At 36.5% G+C, this 21924-nt stretch overlaps 1 protein-coding gene across 6 annotated transcripts in view; it reads left to right on the top strand.

Annotated features, from left to right (window-relative positions):
- Positions 1-21924, top strand: part of LOC131162512 (alpha-glucan water dikinase 2) — a 157882-nt gene that overhangs the window by 37769 nt on the left and 98189 nt on the right. For all 6 annotated transcript variants that reach the window (XR_009138846.1, XR_009138845.1, XM_058119093.1 and 3 more), the window contains 5 exons: positions 3720-3808; positions 4021-4155; positions 15475-15637; positions 15732-15821; positions 15946-16131. Coding sequence is in view for 4 of the 6 variants with exons in the window: in XM_058119093.1 (XP_057975076.1) it covers positions 3720-3808; positions 4021-4155; positions 15475-15637; positions 15732-15821; positions 15946-16131 (663 nt within the window). In the remaining 2 variants the exon portion in view is untranslated. The remainder of the gene's footprint in view (positions 1-3719; positions 3809-4020; positions 4156-15474; positions 15638-15731; positions 15822-15945; positions 16132-21924) is intronic.

Raw genomic sequence — 21924 nt, 5'->3', positions numbered from 1 at the left:
GTATAAGTTGATGCCATCATGAATTCTCCCACTCACCAAGTTGGAAGCGTGCTGCTGGTTCCTTTCTTATGAAACAAGATGATTCTATTCATGGTGGTGGGCTCCTTGGAACTGTCCCCAGCTCGATGGGGTCGAGTGCTTTTTGGAAAGAGGGAATTGATATAGCTCGAGAAGTAGGCATTTGGATGGATCAATTCGACCCAATTTGGAGGCCTATGTTGAAGAATAGGGTACATGGTTTATTGGATCTGAAACCCAAATGTGCTTAGTTAGTTAGCTATGTAAGTATGTGTGTATAGTTTTCTTGTATTAGGACTATGTATGTTGGGGGCTTGTTTGTAGTATTGTGTATTCTAGGGGTATGTTTGTTATGTAATGCAGTTTTAGGGGTATGTGTGTAATTTCATGTGTTTAGAGGTTTTGTTGCTTATAGTAAGTGAAAGCCATGTTGTAACTTGTAAGCAGGTATTATTGAATTTGAATTTGACAAGTGTACATGAGTTTCCCCCTGTATCTCCTCTCTGCTCCCTTCCCCTTCCTTTCCAATTTTTTTTCTTATTTCTCCTGTGGGTGCCGATCATTGATGCTGCCCCTGCATCACTTAGTTATTTAGTATTACTGTTCGTGCTACTGTTGTGTTAGTAAGCATGAGTTAGTAAGGATGTATAGTCATTGCTGTGTACTCGGCATTGAAAAGAGAGAGAGACTTATCATTGTGATTAGGTCTTCTATTACCCAATGTTTTAACAGTCAAAGTTGGATTCTTGGTAACGGAACCAATGGATATGTTTTGCGATAATTAAGCTGCCATTTATTTTGCTAGTAATCCAGTGTTTCATGAGAACAAAGCACATTGAACTATTGAAGTTGACCCTCGCTTTGTGAGGAATGCTGTGTTGAAGAAGGTTGTGAGGATTCCTTTTGTGAAATCTTTGGATCAGTTAGTGAAATCTTTGGATCAGTTGGGCAATGTTTTTGTAAAAGCTTTAATTAAGCTTGCCATGTTCCATGGTTGTAACAAGCTGGGGTTATTAGGGACATTGGGGTTAGGTAGGGTGTACTTGCTTTTATATGGTTCCATTATGGTCTAAACGGATAACCAAACTGAAATATTCGGTTTTTAAAAATCATAAACCAAAACCAAACTGAAAACCATCAGTTTAACGTGTCAGTTCAGTTAGTTTTGGCTTTTTAAAGTTTTAACTAATAACCAACTAGCTGGGGTGAAGCCTAAGTGAAAAAGAATTTTAGCCTAGGGGCGAAATTATTCATGGCCCATTAGCAAGTGCCAGGAGGTATGAAAGAAGCAGTGCACTACATGAGTATCCATAGGAAAGGGAAAAAGTTCCCGTCCTTTACTTGAGCAATCTGGGTCAAGGGAATGCAAGGAGAGACAGTGTGCTGCAGAGCTACAGAAAAACATTGAAAAGTCCTCAGTCCCACATCGAAATATTAAAGGATTGTGAAGGCTCTCCATTACTATAAAATCCATCTGGTCTTCTCTTTATTCCCTGACGTGAACTATGGGTTGAAACCACATCAAAATGATTTCTAAACTAAAAGCTTTGTTTGAACATTTGAATACGTAAATGACTGATTAGAGGGTTTAGTACATTGATATAGTATGAATATACTGTGTATTATGTCTAGAATTAATATATTAAATAATTGATTTGGATTTTGGTTTTTTGGTTCAGTTTTTGCTTTGAAATTAAAGCCAAAACCAAAGTTTTTCATTTTTAAGAACCGAAACCAAAACTGAAGACCAAAAAAACCAAACCAAAACTTATTTCGGTCTGATTATGGTTTTTGGTTTTTCAGTATCTTTTGTAGACCTGCAGGGTTAGGTGGTATTTCTACACCTCCAGCTTGAGGGGTGTTAGAAGAGAATAAGTTATTTTATTTTGATAGCAAAAGAAATTTCATTAATAGGGAAAAAAATTACAAAGAGGGAGAATAAGACATCTCCCATAAAAATCTGGAACAAACCAGAAAAAAACCTAAAATTACAAAAATCAGAAATCAAGCCAACAGTTCTTCGAATCCCTATTTTAATCCTGAAAGCTAGCTTCCCTAAAAATTCCAAACCCGACAAACCATAAAGAAGTATCAACTGAATCTTTTCCAACACCAAATACGAATTCAAATTCCTCCTAGAAAAAAAAAAAGTGCATGTCACGTTTCAACCATAAACCCCATAAAAATTGCATACTTGCTACACTTACATAGAATTGCCCTATCCTTCTTCCAAAGCCTGCAAAACAAGTGATTAACAAGTCTTCCACTAAACAGGGGCATACCCAAGTCTCATCCTAAAATCAAACAATTTATTCCAAATCCTCCGTGCAAAATGACAACCCAAAAAGAGATGATCTCTGTTTCGGAATTTCTATAACGGAGCATGCAAACATCTGGAGAGAGAGCCTTCAAAGGTCTCCTAATCTGCAGCAAGTTATTGGTATTAATTTTGTTAAGCACAACCAACCAAGTAAGCTCTTTAATTTTTGGGAGAACTTTAACCTTCCAAATAACAGGATAAAGTGGAAAGGGAAATTTGAATAGGTTGAAGTTTCAAAGAATGATTTACAAGAAATCACCCCTGAATGATCCAGACACTAAGAACGAACATCCCTACCCAATGATAATTTGCAAAATATTGACAAGAAGGAAGAGAACTCCACTATCTCCCCTATCATTTAGAGGCCTCCTGAAATGAAGATTCCAAGAGACCAGAAAGCCACTTTCACTGTCCTTATGTCTTTATTATTATTAATATATAAGAGGGCAGATCTGGATCTATAAGTATGCTCTAGGAAAATTTCTGACTGTGCTTTCTCTTCTTCTTGTCTGCATCTCTTACCCTAAGTGCTATATTTTCTTCATTGAATCTTCAAATTATTTAAAATCTATGACAGTCATGAGACTACTTTTCCTGGTTTCCTGCACTTATTGACTAAATGCACACTTTATATGATTTGCCATTCATCTACCACTCCGCATTAACTAGAAATATTTGCATTGTCATTTTTTGATGTTATATTAAAACAAAATAGTTATATGAAGGGTTAAACTTGCTCTTAGTCCAAGAAGGTGTAAGTGTGTGATGTGTGTATTTTAGACCTAAAACATTCATTTTCAAAAACTATTGTTGGATTCCATGCTTACAGAAAGATCCTTAGTTAGGATATTTCAATGGAAAAAATCATTATTCTCAGGGTATTTCGAATAATTTAATTTGGAAACTCATTCTAGTTATCTATCCAAAGTTTACCACTTTCCTAATCATCCAAAATTATCATATGGAAAATTTAATTAGTTATACTCATCGAATCTATTGTAAATTAAGTCAGAATTTTCTGGGTTGGAGAAGCTCAAAGTTTAGAAGATATGTTAAAAAAAAAAAAACTATTCAAGTTGGTATGGAATCTTATTTGCAGAACACTTTTCTGCCTTTCCTCTTAATATTTAGCTAGTGAGAAGGGCAACATGCCTGGTGGCTTGGAACTTTTCATCCACTGTTTCAATGGACATTTTCCATCTAAAATAGCTTGATCTTTTCCCCCATGTTTGTGGTCTTGGAAAGTGCATCTGTTGACTAGTTAAATAGCATCATAATTTCCAGATCATGTGGCAGAACTACGACTCTAGTCATTTGTTCCAGAGTTTTAATGTGGATCTTTGAAGCATTTTATGGAGAAATAGTAACACCATGTATGCAGGTTGAAGTCAGTGGAAAAGATACTGTCAAATGGTTGCTCGATGAAATTTCTCGAAGAGAGAAAGAGGCTGAGAGGTCATTGATGCACAGGTAAGATTGCTGATTGGTGATTGTACAAGTGAATTCTGACTTTGTGGACCCTCAGCCTGTTCTTACTCTATTTTACTTAATATGTATGTGCAGAACAGAGTTGTAGGGTAATGGTAGAAACTGATGTGACTATGAAAACATCACTGTTCCTTGCCTTCTTTATAATGCTTTTGTTATGAAATTGGGAGCTTAGTTGCTTGACCCTGACACAGGTTCAACATTGCAGCAGAGCTGACTGAACGGTGTAAAAGTGAGGGGGAGCTGGGGCTTGTTGGTATATTGGTCTGGTTGAGATTCATGGCATGCAGACAACTTACATGGAATAAGAACTATAACGTGAAACCTCGGTAAATAATTGTATATATCTATATTTTTCTTGGTTTCACTCAACTATAAGTTGGAATTTCAGAAACATAAGATAAATGATGTTAATGGTTAGTGATTTAGCATTATTATTATGTGTTAGAGTTGAGTTAGTAAGTGTGAGTTTTTAATGGTATTATGGTCATTGGTATTGTACTTGACATACATTATAAATTGAGGGAGATACCTATCATTGAGGTGAAGTATTCCATTTTACCCAATTATTCAACATGATATTAGAGCATGATTCTGAGACCTAAACCCTAATTGTTACCACCATCATCAAAACCAAAGCCTAAAACCCTAAATCCGCTGCATGTCTACCTTCATAGAAAAATTTACAGCAGCACTAGAGCCCTAGAAAACAGTCAGCAGGTGCCAGAAGTCAGACCAGTCGCTGGAAATTTCCTGGGTGATTCTGCCAGTTCAGGAATACAAATCTACTATAGATTTTGCAAAAACAACACCACCACCCACAGACACTGCCGATCTTCCTCAAGAGATCATATACAAAAAGAGGATATCATACTTGAATTTGTAAATACAAGTGACCAATGGGCAGATGTTTTTACCAAACCTCTTTCAGAAGATAAATTTATATCAATAAGAAGAGAACTAGGATTGTTACATAACAGAGAAGTTGTTTAGCAAAGTAAAATTTGAAAGACAAGAGAGGTCAGGTGACTGAACTACATGTATCAGTCAACTGAACCCTTACTGACTTTGTTAATAATTCAGGATAAGCAAGGTCAGGTGACTGACCCTTTCAGCCTCAATCGACTGACATGCTACTGTCTGGGGAAATTTTAATTGCGTTAAAATTTCAGGCATGTTTTTGGCCTGTATTCATCCAGCAGTGCTGGAATCCCTCTATAAACATATTAGTGAAGTTTTTCGTGATTTTTGTTTCCCCAAAGATCTTATCTTTTTTTAATTGCTCGTGCTGCACCTGAGGAATGGTTGTTTGATGCTTCCTGATGCTGTTCGTCAATGGTTATTGAGTTTATTGGGTCTGAAACTGTGGAATTTGCCGTGCTTTTGATAATTCCTTCCATAGAACAAAATATCAAGCTGTTTGATTGGTGCAAAATTGCAAGTGCACAATATCGTAGTTTTATAATACAATGATGTGTAGAGTATCATCCTCAGGGATTGATGTCTTAATTTTACCAAGTATCGAAATTATACTAACCTTGATTTTATTTAGAAAGATTAATAATTTTAAACTGCGAAATTGAAATAAGGCTACTTTAAATAAACTACTCAAGGGAAAATAAAACTGACTGCTGCGTATCAAATTACTGAAGGTGAAAACTTCTAGGAAACCGATTTCACCTAGTTTCTCACTATACTTTACTCATCTAGCAAATTCGATTTTATTTTCTCTGTTTGTTAGAAAATCTCCAATTTTTCCCAAAGCCTCTTTCGATAGTCAATCAGAACCTATTCTTGTTTATTATTTAATATAAAAATATGCAAATTAATAACGCAAGAACGCAATAAAACCGTTGATTTTTTTAATGCTATGCAAGCTCATACAAGTCTTTTGATCTCTATATTCACCTACGCTGAATTATCCTAGATCTATCCTATAATTCCCCCTTTCGGTAGCAAATCACAAGACCAACATCATCTAATTAATGGCCAGTTAATTAAAAGCATTAAGCGCAGAATAACTCAAACAAACATTAAAGAAAACTACTTCAGATTAACATCGAAGAGCAAGCATAGTTCAAAACTGGGCCATATCGTTTTCCTAGAATATAAAAATTAGTTCATTCCGAAAATTAAATCAAACATATAAGATTTCACCATGCGTTCTTTTATTTGGAGAGTAGAAGAAAAATCAACATCCACAGCACCACTGCTGCGCGCCACGAACACCCTGAGCACCGCCGTCGTTCACCGTCTTCCGATTCCGAAAAGATTTTAATTTTCTGCATGCCACCAACTCTCCTTTCCTGGCCGTGTGTGTGCGTCTTCGCAGCACCCCAAAAGAAAGCAAAATGTTCTCTGCTGTTCCTCTTTTCGGTATCACCCAGAGAAAAGCAAAAACTCCCCCTTTTAGTCCGAGCAAAAACCCTTGGAAAACCCTCTTTTTTCTTTTATTTTGTCTCTTCCGGCCTCTCCCAGAAAACCCCAAGTTCTCCTCCAAAAAATATCCTCCCAGCGCACCACCTTCTGCCCCCCTCTTCAAACCTTACGCCCGGCTCCCCAAGAAACCCTAAAAAAAAAAAATGTCTCCTCCCCTTTTACTTTTTTCTTCCCTTTTTCTTTCTGTTTCACGCCCCCAGCGCATGCTCCCACGGACCTGGTTGCATGGCCGGGTCACATCACCCTATTATTTTTCTTTCCTTTACCGCTCCAGCCCTCTCCTTCTCTTGTGTTTGGTTCACAACTCACACACTACAGCCCACCTTTCACTCTCTTTCATTGCCAGCCGCATGGGCTTCTTCATGCAGCCCATTAACTCTCCACACACACACACGCGGGCCACTACCCGAGAAGCCAGCTGCTACCCGAGAGAACCCAGCCAGCCCACAACTTTTGCATGCACACCCAGCCAAAGCCTCTCATTAAATTCCAAGCCCAGTTATCCCTTCCTTCACGGCTTCTTCATTAAGTCCATGTGACCAGCTCGCAGCCATTAATTCTTCATGAGTCCAAGCATATCTGAGACCTCTTTCTTTTTGGGTTTCATGCGCACACATAGGCCATCTTCTAAAGTCCATGGACACACGCCCATCTTCACGTGCATGCATAGCCTGCAATATTAAAACACATATGTCCGTAAATTTTTCAACAAAATAGAATAATTACCTCAACATCATCAACCGAGCTCACTAATTAAACTATTGGACATGTTCGGGTATTTTAATTAAAATTATGATCTTGAATGCATGAATTTAAATGCATAATTACGCAACTGTGACATGTAATCACACACCCCATCTAACGTTTTGCTAGTTTCTAGCAAATAACGTGAATGCAATTTAGGGCAATATCCATAAAATTCAATGAATGAACGCACATGCAACACAACCATACCATTTCACATACAAGAATATCACCATAGTCTTAAATTTCCACAAAATTGTCGAAATTTCCAATTTCCATCACCTTTGAAATCGAAATGGCAGTCGATTTCCATCTTGCATAGTTTCCGTCGAAATCTCAACGAATCATCCGAAATTTATCGAAACCTCGAAATTTTAGCGAAATTTGTCGAAATTTATCGAAACCTCGAGAGTGAAGTGAAATTTCTATTTTAATTTATTTTATTGAGACAAAAGGTTATCACAAGTGCTTTTGAAATTATATGAAAAAATAAACTTATAGTAATATTTTATTTAACCATTCGTGTCTAAATTATCAATATTTGTATAATAAATAATATTTAAATGATTTATGAATTTCATTTGCATTAACTAAATATGTTTAATGTACATTATCTTACAAACATGTTTGATACACATACTATTTTACAACTTTTCCACCTCATACAAAACATAGATGTATTTAATTTGTAATATATTAGTCTTAAAACTTATATTTTTATGTTTGTTAATCATTTCTAAAGTTTCACAAAGAATTCCATGCTTTACTACTAGTTTCCGTTATTTTTTCAAATCGAAATTGAAATTGACATCAAAATCGAAATTTCCGTACTTTTGGAGCTTCGAAATTTGAGTCGAAATCGAAATTTAAGACCTTGAATATCACCAAAATACACACAAGCTCATTCATACACAATTCACACAACTTTGACGCAAGTCACTCATGCAGTTTCATCATTATATAGCCATTAAGAACAATGTACTCATATGAAATTAACCAGCAATCACAATTGAGAGTTAATGTAGTCATATAAATTTGAGTATAAATAGGCAAACTCTCAAGACATGTGTAATGTGTATGACTCGTTACACCTAGGTTATCCATGGACACCTACAGAATGGTCATTTTGACTTGGCCTAACAGGTATTCCCTTAAAAATACTCAAAAAGGATGGTTTCACTCGTCATATGTGAGGAGGAATGTCATGATCAAACATCCCACATACTGCAAGGAACAAACGCTAAATGTACGGAATGGACTAGTCTGAGAAGGATCCAGCCTATTTACGAGATGTCGGGTCCTTCACCTTAGCATCTTCTCACCTACTTGCCATATCCAGCCAAGACCATCCTAAATTCTTTTGTATTATCAAAATTCATTTCAAAAGGACTCGAACTACATGGAGACTTAGATGGTTGGTTGGGCAAGGATAGCAAAGTAGAATGGAAGATTATGCAAAGGAAGAGATTCATTGAGCTTAGAAGCACTCAAGGATTGGGTGCAGTAAGGTGTAGACTCAAAGAAGGTAACATTGGCTAAAACAAAGAAGTGATGTAGCACAAAACTATAACAACGATATCCTTTTTAAGTATATGAGTAGCCTAGAAAGAAACATTTTATAGCACAAGGATCCAATTTATACACCCTAAGAGTTAGTTGATGAACAAATGACACACATCCAAATATACGAGGAAGGAAAGAGAATAAAGGTGAATTAGGAAAGAGAACAGAGTAGGGAATTTTAACACTGAGAACAGAGGATGGCTTCCTGTTGATCAGACTAGTAGTAAGTACAACATCACTCCAAAACACTTTAGGTATATGCATTTGATAAAGTAAGGTGTGAGTGATTTCAAGAATATGTCTATTTTCCTCTTTGTAACCCCATTTTGTTAAGGAGTATGAGCATAGAATGATTGATGGACTATACCAAACTGAGTCATATAAGTTGGAATTGTGCATTGAAATACTTCCATTTTACCCAATTATTTAACAAATGAGATACTAAATTCTTTTGTAATACCAAAATTCATTTCAAAATGTACTAGATTCATGATTGTTTTGTTTAAATTTGAGTTTCATGCAGATTTTAAGCATGGGAAATACAATTTATCTATAGTTGTTATTGTTCTTCACATATATGCAAGATTATTATATTTCAACTATTTTTAGCATGTCTTTGGGGTGCTAGACACACTAACATATATGCAAGTCAGATATAAGTAATGTGATTTCTCTTTTCCACGTGGGGGCTTAATCATTACTGTAGTTTTACCCAAGCTTCAAGTAAGGAACTGGGAGCAATGGATTTTTCTAATGTTAATAATTTTGGTATTTGTTGAGATTTTGATTAAAATGAATGCCCTCACTTGAAAATAGGTCCCTCCCTCTATTTATAATACAAATTAAATACATTCTAATGGCAATAATACCCTTACTAGATCTCACTAATTAACATACTCACACAATGATAATAATACAAAAAGAAATAAATAACCTTAACACTCCCCCTCAAGCTAGAGCATAAATGTCATATGCTTTTAGATTGTTACAAATAAATTTAACACAAGCACCCCCCAATGCGTTGGTGAACAAATCAGCAAGCTATATATCAAACTTCACACAAGCGGTAGTAATGAGCTTTTGCATAAGTTTCTCTCGAACACAGTGGCAATCAACTTCATTGTGCTTCGTCCGCTCATGAAAACCAGGTTGGAGGCATTATGAAGAGCAACTTGATTGTCATACATAAACTTCATAGGCTGAGAATGAGAAATGCCCAATTCTTGCAACATGTTCTTCAACCAGACAAGTTCACAAGTAGTGTGAGTCATAGCTTTGTATTCTAATTCAACACTTGACCTGACCTCCACAATTTGTTTCTTACTCTTCCAAGAAACCAAATTACCACCAACTAAGATACAATACCTGGTTGTGAATCTCTAGTCGAAAGGAAATTTAGCCCAGTCTACATTTGTATATCCATGGATATAAGTGTGAAACTGATCATGATATAAAATACCTCTTCGGAGTGCACCATTGAGATATCTGAAGATGCGAATTACTGTGTCCCAATGACTTGCCCTTGGAGAATCTAGAAATTGACTCACAACACTTGTTGTAAAAGATATATTTGGCCGAGTGACTATGAGATAATTCAACTTTCCAGCAAGTCTCCGGTATTGACTAGGATTAGGTAGCAAATCACTTATATTTGGCACTAACTCGTTGTTAGGATCCATGGGTGTATCAACTAGTTTAGATCCCAACAACCTAGCTTCATCCAACAGATCAAGTGCATACTTCCTCTATGACAAAACAGTTCCCATATGAGATCTAGATGCTTCTATACCCAAGAAGTATTTCAATAGTTTTAAATTTTTGGTTTGAAACTGTTTGTAGAAAAATTTTAAGACTCTGAATATCTTTATCATCATCACCTATAATAACAATATCATCCACATAGACAACAAGAAGGATCCTACCCGACGAAGCATGATAATAAAACACAAAATGATCCACTGCACACCGTCGAAGACCAAACTCAAGTACTAGAACACTGAAACAACCAAACCATGCTCTAGGGGACTGTTTAAACCACATAGAGCCTTCTTGAGCTGACACACTATGCTTGACTCCCCTTGAGCAACAAACCCAGGTGGTTGCTCCATATAAATCTCCTCTTCAAGGTCACCATGCAAGAAAGCATTCTGCACATCTAACTAATGTAGAGGCTAGTGACAAGTAGTAGCCAAGGAGGTGAACAAATGTACTGATGTCAGTTTGGAAATTGAAGAAAAAGTATCAGAATAATCCAGACCATACACATGAGTATATCACTTAGCAACAAGACGGGCCTTTAGACAAGCCAGGGAACCATCAAGGGTGACTTTCGTAGTGTAAACACAACAACAACCAATCACAGACTTGTCAGGAGGAAGAGGTACCAAGTCCCAAGTGTCATTGTCATGTAAAGCATTTATCTCTTCAATCATAGCAGTCTTCCACCCAGAGTGGGCTACGGCTTCCGAAAGAGATTTAGGAAGGGTAGTAGATGATAGAGTAGTAACAAAACAATAATGGGAGAGTGATAAGGAGTCATAACAAACATAGTTGGAAATGGGATGGAGTACATGTGCGTTTAACTCTCCAAATAGAAATAAGAGGATCAACATCATGGGAAGTATGATCATCATACGAGGAAACCAAAGGCGTGGTAGTATAAGCTAGAGGGGACTCTCTTCCTTGGAGTTGTTGTCGAGAATACACCTGCAAATTAGGATAATCAAGATGATGAAAAGGACTCAAACTACATGGAGACTTAGATGGTTGGTTGGGCAAGGATAGCAAAGCAGAATGGAAGATTATGCAAAGGAAGAGATTCATTGAGCTTAGAAGCACTCAAGGACTGGGTGCAGTAAGGTGTAGACTCAAAGAAGGTAACCTTGGCTGAAACAAAGAAGTGATGTAGATATCCTTTTTACGTATATGAGTAGCTTAGAAAGACACATTTTATAGCACAAGGATCCAATTTATCCACCCTAAGAGTTAGTTGATGAACAAATGACACACATCCAAATATACGAGGAGGGAAAGGGAATAAAGGTGAATTAGGAAAGAGAACAGAGTAGGGAATTTTAACACTGAGAACAGAGGATGGCTTCCTGTTGATAAGATAAGTAGTAAGTACAACATCACTCCTAAACACTTTAGGTACATGCATTTGATAAAGTAAGGTGTGAGTGATTTCAAGAATATGCCTATTTTCCTCTTTGTAACCCCATTTTGTTAAGGAGTATGAGCATAGGATGATTGATGGACTATACCAAACTAAGTCATATAAGTAGTGAATTGTGCATTGAAATACTCTTTAGCATTATTACTTCGAAATATTCGAACTGGCAAACCAAATTGAGTCGTTATTTTAGAATAAAAGGCACATAATACATGAAATAACTTGGAACGGTCTTTTATTAAATATAACCAAGTCATTCTTGAATAATCATCTGTAAAGGTTACAAAGTACTAGAAACCCAACTTGGACACAACTCTACTAGAACCCCAAACATTAGAATGAACCAACATAAAAGGGCTTGCAGCCCGTTTATTGACTCGGGAAGCGAAAGGGACACAGTAGTGCTTTCCAACTGGCAAGATTCACAATCAAGACTAGACGGAGAATTCAAACTAGGAATAAGACATTTTAACTTTTCCAGTGAAGGATGACCAAGGCAACAATGAATTTGGAAAGGTGTGGTAGTAGCAGTGTAGGCGATAGAAAGATATAGCACTCAAAATGATAGAGTCCACCTGCTTCACAGCCCCCACAATCATCTTCCTCGTGTTCAAATCCTGAATAACCACAAAATTAGGAAAGAATGTCACTAAAAAATTCATGGATTTAGTAATCCTGATATTGGACATAAGATTGAAAGGAAATTTGTGAATATACAAAACTGAAGGAAGAGAAATAGAAGAAGTGGGATTTATAGTCACAATTCCCTTGATTGCAATGGTTGATCCATCAACAAGAGTAACACAAGGTAAATTTGTAGGATATTGAAGAGTGGAGAAGAAGCTAGGTATACCTATGATATGATCAATGGCAGCGGAGTTTATGACCTAAGGACTAGGATGAGACGTGTTGGATGACAGGCATATTGTGGGATTACCTGTTTGGCCAAGAGATGCAATGGGAAGAGAAGGTTGTTGTGACGCTTGATACTGCTGGAATTTGGAATACTCTTCCTATGACATGGAAATAGTACGTTGCTCCCCGCTTGGCCCCAAAGGTGAGGAGTCGGTGGTATCTAAATTGGCAACACGTGAAGGTCTACCGTGGAGATCCCAACACTGCTCAATAGTATGATTACTCCATCCACAATGAGGGCACTTGTGAGGAGTACCTCTATCTCGTCTATCCCTACCTCCATGACTATTCGAACCACCTTGATAACTTTTGTGGTTGTTTGGTAGATAACTAGAATCACCTTTTGTGGCAAAGATTGTTCTCTCATAGCCAGATGCAAGAGTAGGAGAATGCGTGCTAAAGGAAGCACGAAGGGCACAAGAATAAACATCGGCAAATGATGGCAACTCAGCACTACTAAGTATCTATGACTGGACTGCCTCAAACTTTGGTCTCAAGCCCACTAGAACACAAAGGACTGTCATCTGCTCCCTCTGCTTTTGCACCACACGAACGGCGGTAGTTATAGGTTGCACAACATTAAGCTCCTCATGTATACGCTTCATCTCTCCAAACTAATTTGCAATACTCCTATCTCCTTTTTGTTACTAAAAGTACTCCTATGATAAATCACATATACGTGTAATGTTACTAGAGTATAGAAACTTGACATAATCCCAAATCTCCTTGCATGTATCTAGACGCATACACATTCGTGCAATCTGTGGCTCCATCGAATTCCATAAGAGGGAAACAATCAAGGCATCTTCTTCAACCCACACTTTTCTCTTCTCATCAGAAGGATTAGATGGGAGCAAGTGGTTAGATTTTCCTAATCTTGCTGAATAAAACCAAACAACTTTAGACCATTGAACATTGTTTTTTCCATCCAACTTTTGAGTCATGGCAGCGATGTAGGAAACAAATTTTGGGATTCTTAGATTCCAATCCAACACTCACAAATCAACAGCCACACCAATGTCAAACAAGAAGCACAATCAAAACTAATCGGGACAGTCACAAACTATGTGAAGCACCGACACAACCACAGACGAGATGAACGACTCACCAATGCCACAGCCTCACAATTGGACATACGAATACTCCCACTGCTCCAAAAAACTCACAAAAAAGCCTAAAAAAACCATGAATAGAGATTAATGGACTACGCGAGTGCATGGCCGAAAAAGTTTGGATTTTTTAGCAAAAAATAGGCACAACAGCTTGATAATATTGTCTATGAAAGGAATCAAAACATGGCAGAGGAAAAAAAAAAGGTGGCCGGAAACTCGCTTATTCGCCCGCGCATGAGGTTGGCACTGCCGGCATTTGGCCGGCATGTGGCGGTGCATGGGAGCTCCTCCGTTAATGGGGTTTGGCTTTAGAGGGTTCTGTGTTTGGGTATATGGTTGGTTTTGTGAAATAATGAGGGGTAGTGGTGGATCGGAGAAGGACAGCTGCGGGAATGGCTTTTCCAACGACGGCTGAGAAGAATAGGGTTTAACGCTCTGGTACCATGTTGAAATTTTGATTAAAATGAATGACATCGCTTGACGATAGGTCTCTCCCTCTATTTATAATACAAATTAAATACGTTCTAATGGCAATAATACCCTTACTTACTCTCACTAATTAACATACTAACACAATAATAATAATACTAAAAGACATAAATAACCTCTAATAGTATTATTTTGAGACTACCCTTCTGGATATCTCTTTCTTGTGCAATTGTGCCTAATTTTGTGATACATGTTGATTTTTGTTCTTCATACAAAGATTGCTGATTTTAATTTGATGTGTTGACAGATTTTATATCATGACATTAGCAATAGGCAATAGCTAACACCAAAATTAGTTGACAAGTCAAGGTGTGAAGCCACAACATGGGAATCTTCTTATCTTATTGGTTATCATGGGGTGACTACTTATTTGAAAATCTGCAATCCTATCTGGAATTTGATTACAGATTACTCTGGAAAATTTGCTGCAAATTTAGTCAGTAAAATTTGGATGAGTAGTAGCACTTCATGTTATGTTCAACATATCATGACTATCATGGCACTAAAACACCATCTTTTATGATGAAAATAAGCAGGACAAGGTCCTGATGTGTTCCTAGAGGGGCAGATTAAGGAATGAACTTAAAATTCTAGGAAGCTAAGTTACTATTGATATGGATATGAAATTGATGGACAAGATCTGATGAAAATTCACTTTCTCAAAACAAATTAAATTCCATTTCAAAATATGCTGCATCATCCTTCCTATTTTCAGTTGTTAAAGTCTTGTGGTGAATTTGCATTACAATGAAGGCTCATATTAAGAATTTTCCATAAAATGGCAATGCAAATATTTTAGAATAGTTGTCATTTGTTAAATGAGTTTGATAAGCTGCCATATTCTTCTTTGTAATTCCTTCAAATGATTTTTTTTTTTCAAAAAATAAATGTTCCTAGGTGTTGGTTGAAATTTCATTACTTCATTCGCAGTGTCATTTACAAATTTCATTTTTATTTATTCAATATTTTTTTCCAGTTTGATTTGTTCTAAAAAATATTGTTAATATCTGAATATCATGAGAGATTTAGTTAAACAGTCATTGGGCATTTTTTTGGGATTAATACTAATATTTAATCATATTTGTCTTCTAGTTTTTATATCAGCATATAAGATTCTTTCTATATGGTTTGTCTTTGGTATGAAAAACGTGAGGGATATACAAACTGCCAGGCACTAAAGTTAAATTAGCTGTTTAATCTACATTATATTCCAGTGAAATAAGTGAAGCTCAAGATAAGTTTACAAATTTACTGCAAAGAATATATTCAAGTCAATCAAACGTCCGAGAACTTGTTAGATTGATATTGGGATGTGTTGGCCGAGGAGGGCAAGGTGATGCTGGACAGAGAATTCGTGATGAAATACTTCTTGTTCAGGTATATTTAACTGTACTTCTTGCACGGTTTACTATTGTCGCATCAATTGAAACAAAAAAGTAAAAACGTTGTGCGCCCACTTTTGTTCTATCAGAGAAGTAACGATTGTAAGGGTGGTATGATGGAAGAATGGCACCAGAAGTTGCACAATAATAGTAGCCCAGATGATGTGATAATTTGTCAGGTAAAATAGTTTTTTAAATTTCTAGTCTTCCGGACTATGTTTTCAATGATTTTAAATAGCCTATTATTATTATTATTATTATTATTATTATTATTATTATCATTTTTTGTTTTTTTTTGAATAGGCACTTTTGAATTATGTAAGATCTGGTTTTAAAATTGATGCTTATTGGCAAACATTAAATGCAAATGGTCTCACAAAAGGCATACTTGCAAGTTATGATCGCCCAATTGTGTCCGAGCCTCATTTTAGAGCTAACACCAAAGAAGGACTCATCCGCGATCTTACATCATACTTGAAGACATTAAAGGTATGGATATGATATGCCGACCACAATAAAATTGTATGCATGAGTTTCTGCTAGCATTTGCCTCTATTAGGTCAAGTGTAAGTTCAATGACAGGGTTGTGAAAATTATTCTTGTAAGTTTGCCTATGAATTGTTCTATAGTGTTTATCTTTTGTGGAGATATTTCTTTATTAATAAAATTAGGGATAAGGTAGAATCCAAGTAGGAATGATGGAAAGAAGTGTTTACAATATGCAAGTTTTAAGATAAGTATAGACCAAGAAATTAGAAGTTCTAACCTGCATTATGTGAGTCTTTTATATTTTTGTATGTGTGTCTCATCTTCAGTTCGCTAACAACACCATTTTTTTTCTTGAGATAATCTTGATAAGTAGTTTCAGAAAGTAATAACCCTGTTAAATTTTTTTAGAAAATCTTAAGATTATAGATCAATATGGCTAAGGGTGGTGTGGGTGGGATCAACATGATTTAGGTGAGGTGGAGGATTTTACTTCTTTTTGTGATTGTACTCCTTTATCTTGGTCCATTTATTACCTGATCTCCCTTCAGGGGATAATTCTAGATCCATATTTTTGGAACCTTGGTAGGAGAATTACAAGTTTAGGAGAATTATATTTCTTTATGCAGTCATATAGCCGACCCCACCTAGTGGGACTAAGGTTTGGTTTTGTTGTTGTATTCATGCAGCCAATTGGTTTGAAGGCATTATGAGAGATTTTCTTTGGTTGATCATAGGTGATAATGAAAGGGATAGTGAGTTGCAATGTGGTTAGGAGCTCCAAGTCAAAAGGGATTTGGAGTTTTGGAATTTGGTGTCTGAATACATTTTTTTAGTAGGAAAATGGCTGTAGAGTTTCCCTTTAGAAATATAATTGTTTTGTGAACAATTACTAAGACCAAGTAAGCCCTTCATCATAATTGGTGGGATGTTGAAGGAAAATTTATTCATTCATGCAAGTTCTCAGAAGTTTGTCTCTTAGATATCTCAATTGTTCTTTCCTTTTATTCATTAGAAGTTCTCAGTATTCATTTTTTTGGAAGATCCTGGGTCAAATTTATTGAATTTGGCTCATTATCTGTTCAAACTTTCTTCTCTGAATAATGCTTCGATTGTGAATTGTTGAGATTTTTGGTAAAATGAAAGACCTAACATAACGATAGGTCTCTTCCTCTATTTATAATACATATCAAATACATTCTAATGACCATAATACCCTTACTAACTCTCACTTGTTAGCATTACACTAACACACTAATGATACTAAAAGACTAAAATAACCAATAACACTCCCCCTCTGGAGCATAGATATCATATACTCCTAGCTTGTTACAAATAAATTTAACTTGAGCAGCCCCCAAAGCTTTGGTAAACAAATCAGTAAGTTGCATATTGGACTTCACATGAGTGGTGGTAATGAGCTTTTGCACAAATTTCTCTCAAAAAAAGTTGCAATCAACTTCACCGTATTTTGTTCGCTCATGGAAGACTGTTTTGGAGGCAATATGAGGAGCATCTTGATTATCACACATTAACTCAACAGATTGAGAATGTGGAAAACCCAATTCTTCTAGTATTCAACCAAACATGCTCACATATAGTGTGAGCAGTTGCCCTATACTCTGAATCAACATTTGATCTGGCCATTGCAGCTTGTTTCTTTCTCTTCAAAGAAACCAAATTGCCACCAAAAAAGATACAGTACTCAATCGTGGATCTTCTATTTGAAGGTGGTCCGGCCCAATCTATGTTAGTATATTCCTGAATATAAGTGTGACCGTGACCTCGATATAAAAGACCTCTCTCAGGTGCACTTTTGAGATAGATGTGAATTACTACGTCCCAAAGACTTGTCCTTGGGAGAATCTAGAAATTTACTCACAACACTTGTTGCGAAAGATATGTCCAACCAAGTGACTCTGAGATAATTCAACTTTCCATCAAGTCTTTGTTATCATCTTGGGTTAGGGAACAAATCACTCATATCCAGCACTAGCTTGCTTTTAGGATCCATGGGTGTGCTAGCAAAAGCCCCATCTCATATGAAATATCAAGAATATACTTCCTTTGTTGCAAAACAATTCCTACACAAGAATTGGATTCTTTTATACGCAAGAAGTATTTCAATGGTCCTAGATATTTAGTTTGAAACTTAGTCTATAGAAAATGTTTTAGACTCTAAATACCTTGATCATCATCACCTATAATTAAAATACTATCAACATACACGATAAGAAGGATCATACCCAATGAAATATGACGATAAAACACAACGTGATCAACCGCAGACTGTTGAAGGCCAAACTCAAGTACTGCAACACTAAATCAACCAAAGCATGCTCTGGGAGACTATTTTAAACCATATAATGCCTTCTTGAGCTGACACACTAAACCTGAATCCCCCTGAGCAACAAACCTAGGTGGTTGCTCCATCTAGGCCTCCTCCTCAAGATCACCATGTAAGAAGACATTCTTCACATCTAACTAATGCAGAGGCTAGTGACAAGTGGTGGCCAAGAAGATGAACAGACAAACTGAGGAAAGTTTGGAAACTGGGGAAAAGGTAATGAAATTATCCAAACCTACACTTGAGCATGCCCCTTAGCAACAGGACACACCTTTAGACGAGCCACAGAACCATCAAGATTGACTTTCATTGCATATACCCAGCGAGAACCAACCACAGATCTTGTCAAGAGGATGAGACACCGATTCCCAAGTATCATTGTCCTGTAAAGCATTCATCTCTTCAACTATTACATTCCTCCACCCAGAATGGGCAAGGCTTCAGAAACATATTTAGGAAGGGAATTAATTTAGGAAGGGCAACAGATGATAAGAGTAGTAACGAAACAATAAAAGGAGGGGAGATGAGGGGTTATTCGATAAAACTCTTTATTGAAGGCTTGCTGATGATTTTCCAGTGACGGCTCGCCATTAAAATATTTCAATTTTAATTTTCATCTGATTTCTCATTGCAGAAAAGAAAAAAAAAAAAGAAGTATATATATATATATATATATAGTTTCGAGCATGCTTTTTTCCATCAAATTTGATAGGGAAGTGTTATTTTGAGTGGGTTCCCTCTTCACATGCCCTTAGCATTCTGGACAGATCTGGGATTAAAGAATCCTGTTGCTTATTGTTGGAAAGTGAAGTGAATGGGTACAACAACTGTTCTGTGAATTCTGGTCACAAAATTGTGATTATCCTTGGGTAAAAATGACAAGAAACCCAGGAGGTTCCTTGATCATGCGTTTAGTGTTTAAATAAATTTAGATGCATGATTGTTATGGAAAAACTCTTGTACTTAAGGGGAAGATTTTCACTGAGGATTCCAAAGGGGAAGATGACTTTGAGTTGGTGGTTCTTCTACAAATTGTTGATGGAGGATGAAGGAACGATACAACAATACCCGTTGCGGATGATTTTTTTTCTTGCAAAAAATATGGATCTAGAGATTTAGAGAAGGGCGAGGGCAAAATCTTCATATAATGGATTACCTATTGTTATTAAAAAAAAAAAACAGGATTCCCCAATGAACGAAGCTATGCATAGATAGTAAAATATGGAGGTTAGGGTGATCGAAGATGGGATAATTCCAGCAATATCATTCGTGAAGCTCAGCAAGGCGAGCCATCAAAATTGGAAAGCCTGAAGTTGGGAGGGAGTGAATCCTGGGCAATATCCAGGTCCATATCTAATTTGACTTTTAAAATTTATTTACCTAAAAGAATTGGACCAAGTTATGGGTTGAAGGTCATAAATATTGACAATAACCTATATATTATAAGGTTTGGGCCAAGAGGTCTAAGCCTAAAGCCTGTATATTTGACAGAACCAAGAATGGGTAAATGGGCAGGCCTAGTTTGGGTAGAAAAGGAAAAGCTCATAACAGTTAAAAAGTCAGTTTTATCTGAAGAGCCTCTCTTGATGGATGGGGGCCAGAATGTAAAGAACTTGGAGAGACGTCCAAGGTACAGGTGAAACTAAACAGGGATGATGACTTCACTTTTTCCATCTTGGAAGATTTTCACAAGAAATTTTGCAACAAAAAGGGGAAAGGTGTTGTTCTTCCATCGATTTAATTAGGTCAGTTGTGAGGATATTGGAGCTACAACAGATTTGCCAGAGAATGCAGCATGCGAAGCTTATACGAAGAAGGCTGGAGTTGCAGAGAATGCTTTGGAAACCAAAGTAATAACCAAAAAGAATTTCGGCAGGGAATTAAGTATGAACAATTCAGATATTTATGAGCAAGAATGTAGCCATGGGGTGGTGTTGGACAAATAGTAGATGAATCCTATTTTTGACTGGGATAATGAAGTAGAAGACTACTTTGAAGACAACAATAATCTGTTACTGTAACAGATTTCAAGAATTTGAGGATGTGGACCTCCCATCATTTATCCTCTGCCCTTCTTTAGAGATTGCTACTGCAGTTGACCACATTACTCATTTTATCAGCCAACATCTTCTGAGTAGCAATAACTAAGGTTTCCTTGATGGTGGGAATAATTTATCTTTGAAGTATGTATGGGCAGCCATATTTAATGTTTGAAGCTTGAACAAAATACCAGGATGCCAATCCTAGAAACTGAATGAATGGATTTGGTTTAAAAACATGAGAAATAACTAAAACAAGATGAGTGAAAATGAAATCAATGGACTTGGTTCAAAAACACGAGGAATAACTAAAACAGGACCTGAGAAAAACACAAGTAAAATAATCTAAGTTGAGACAGCGAACAGAAAGCAACTGAAACAAACCCAAGAAAGGTAAAAGTGGTTTGACACCCACTTTGATGCAACATGTGTGGCGGAAATAGCCTGTAGGATCTATCAGATTAGAAATCTGGCAGATTAGGATTAACTGTAAGAACTTTCTGTGGCAAAGTGAGATCTTGCATGGAAATGCAGCGGTGGAGGTTATGGAAGTTTCCACTGGATCCTCAACCCACTCTTCCATATCTCAAGAAAATTATGAGCAAATCAGAATTGATAGACAAATGAAAAGAGAAAATTTTGTATTGCCGTGTTCAGTATCTAGACTAACAAAAATATAAGTACATGATAGCCTTACTCATTAAATGTGCATAGGAAAGTGAGTATTCTTGGCTACTGGTGTGATTTCTCTAGACTCAAAGGGCCTTATGAATAGACATTGAAACTAGACTCATAAATGAACTTTGTAAATAAAGTTGAACTTGGGAAATGAAACACTTGAGTAGACCATAATTGTTGAGATTTTTAATTGAATGAACAACCTAACTCAAAAATAGGTGTCTCCCTCTATTTATAATGCATATCAACTACATTCTAATGACCATAATACCCTTGCTAACTCTCACTATTTAACATAACACTAACACACTTCACAATACTTCTAAGATTACCACTTTACCTAAAGTTTAAGCTATTGGGTTGTGCACCAACAATGTATATCAAGCCTTAACACTCCCCCACACATGCAGTATGACAGCATGTGGAGAGATAAACACATGATAAATAACACCCATGATATAGAATGCAAAAATTTTTTAAACACCACACAATAAATGCGTTCAACAAAACTAGAACCCAACACCTCCTGGTTACTAGCTCTGAATAGCATGTTAGAGTTCCACTTTACCTAAAAGCTTAAGCTATTAGGTTGTGGTCCAATTATATATATCAAGCCTTAACAATACTAAAAGACTAAAATAACCATTAACACTCCCCCTCAAGCTGGAGCATAGATATCATATACTCCTAGCTTGTTACAAATAAATTTAACCTGAACAACCCCCCTAGCTT

Source organism: Malania oleifera, chromosome 8, assembly GCF_029873635.1.
Source record: "Malania oleifera isolate guangnan ecotype guangnan chromosome 8, ASM2987363v1, whole genome shotgun sequence".
Lineage (NCBI taxonomy): Eukaryota > Viridiplantae > Streptophyta > Magnoliopsida > Santalales > Ximeniaceae > Malania > Malania oleifera.
The sequence above is the reverse complement of the archived record's forward strand: the minus strand, read 5'-3'. Positions and strand labels throughout refer to the sequence as shown.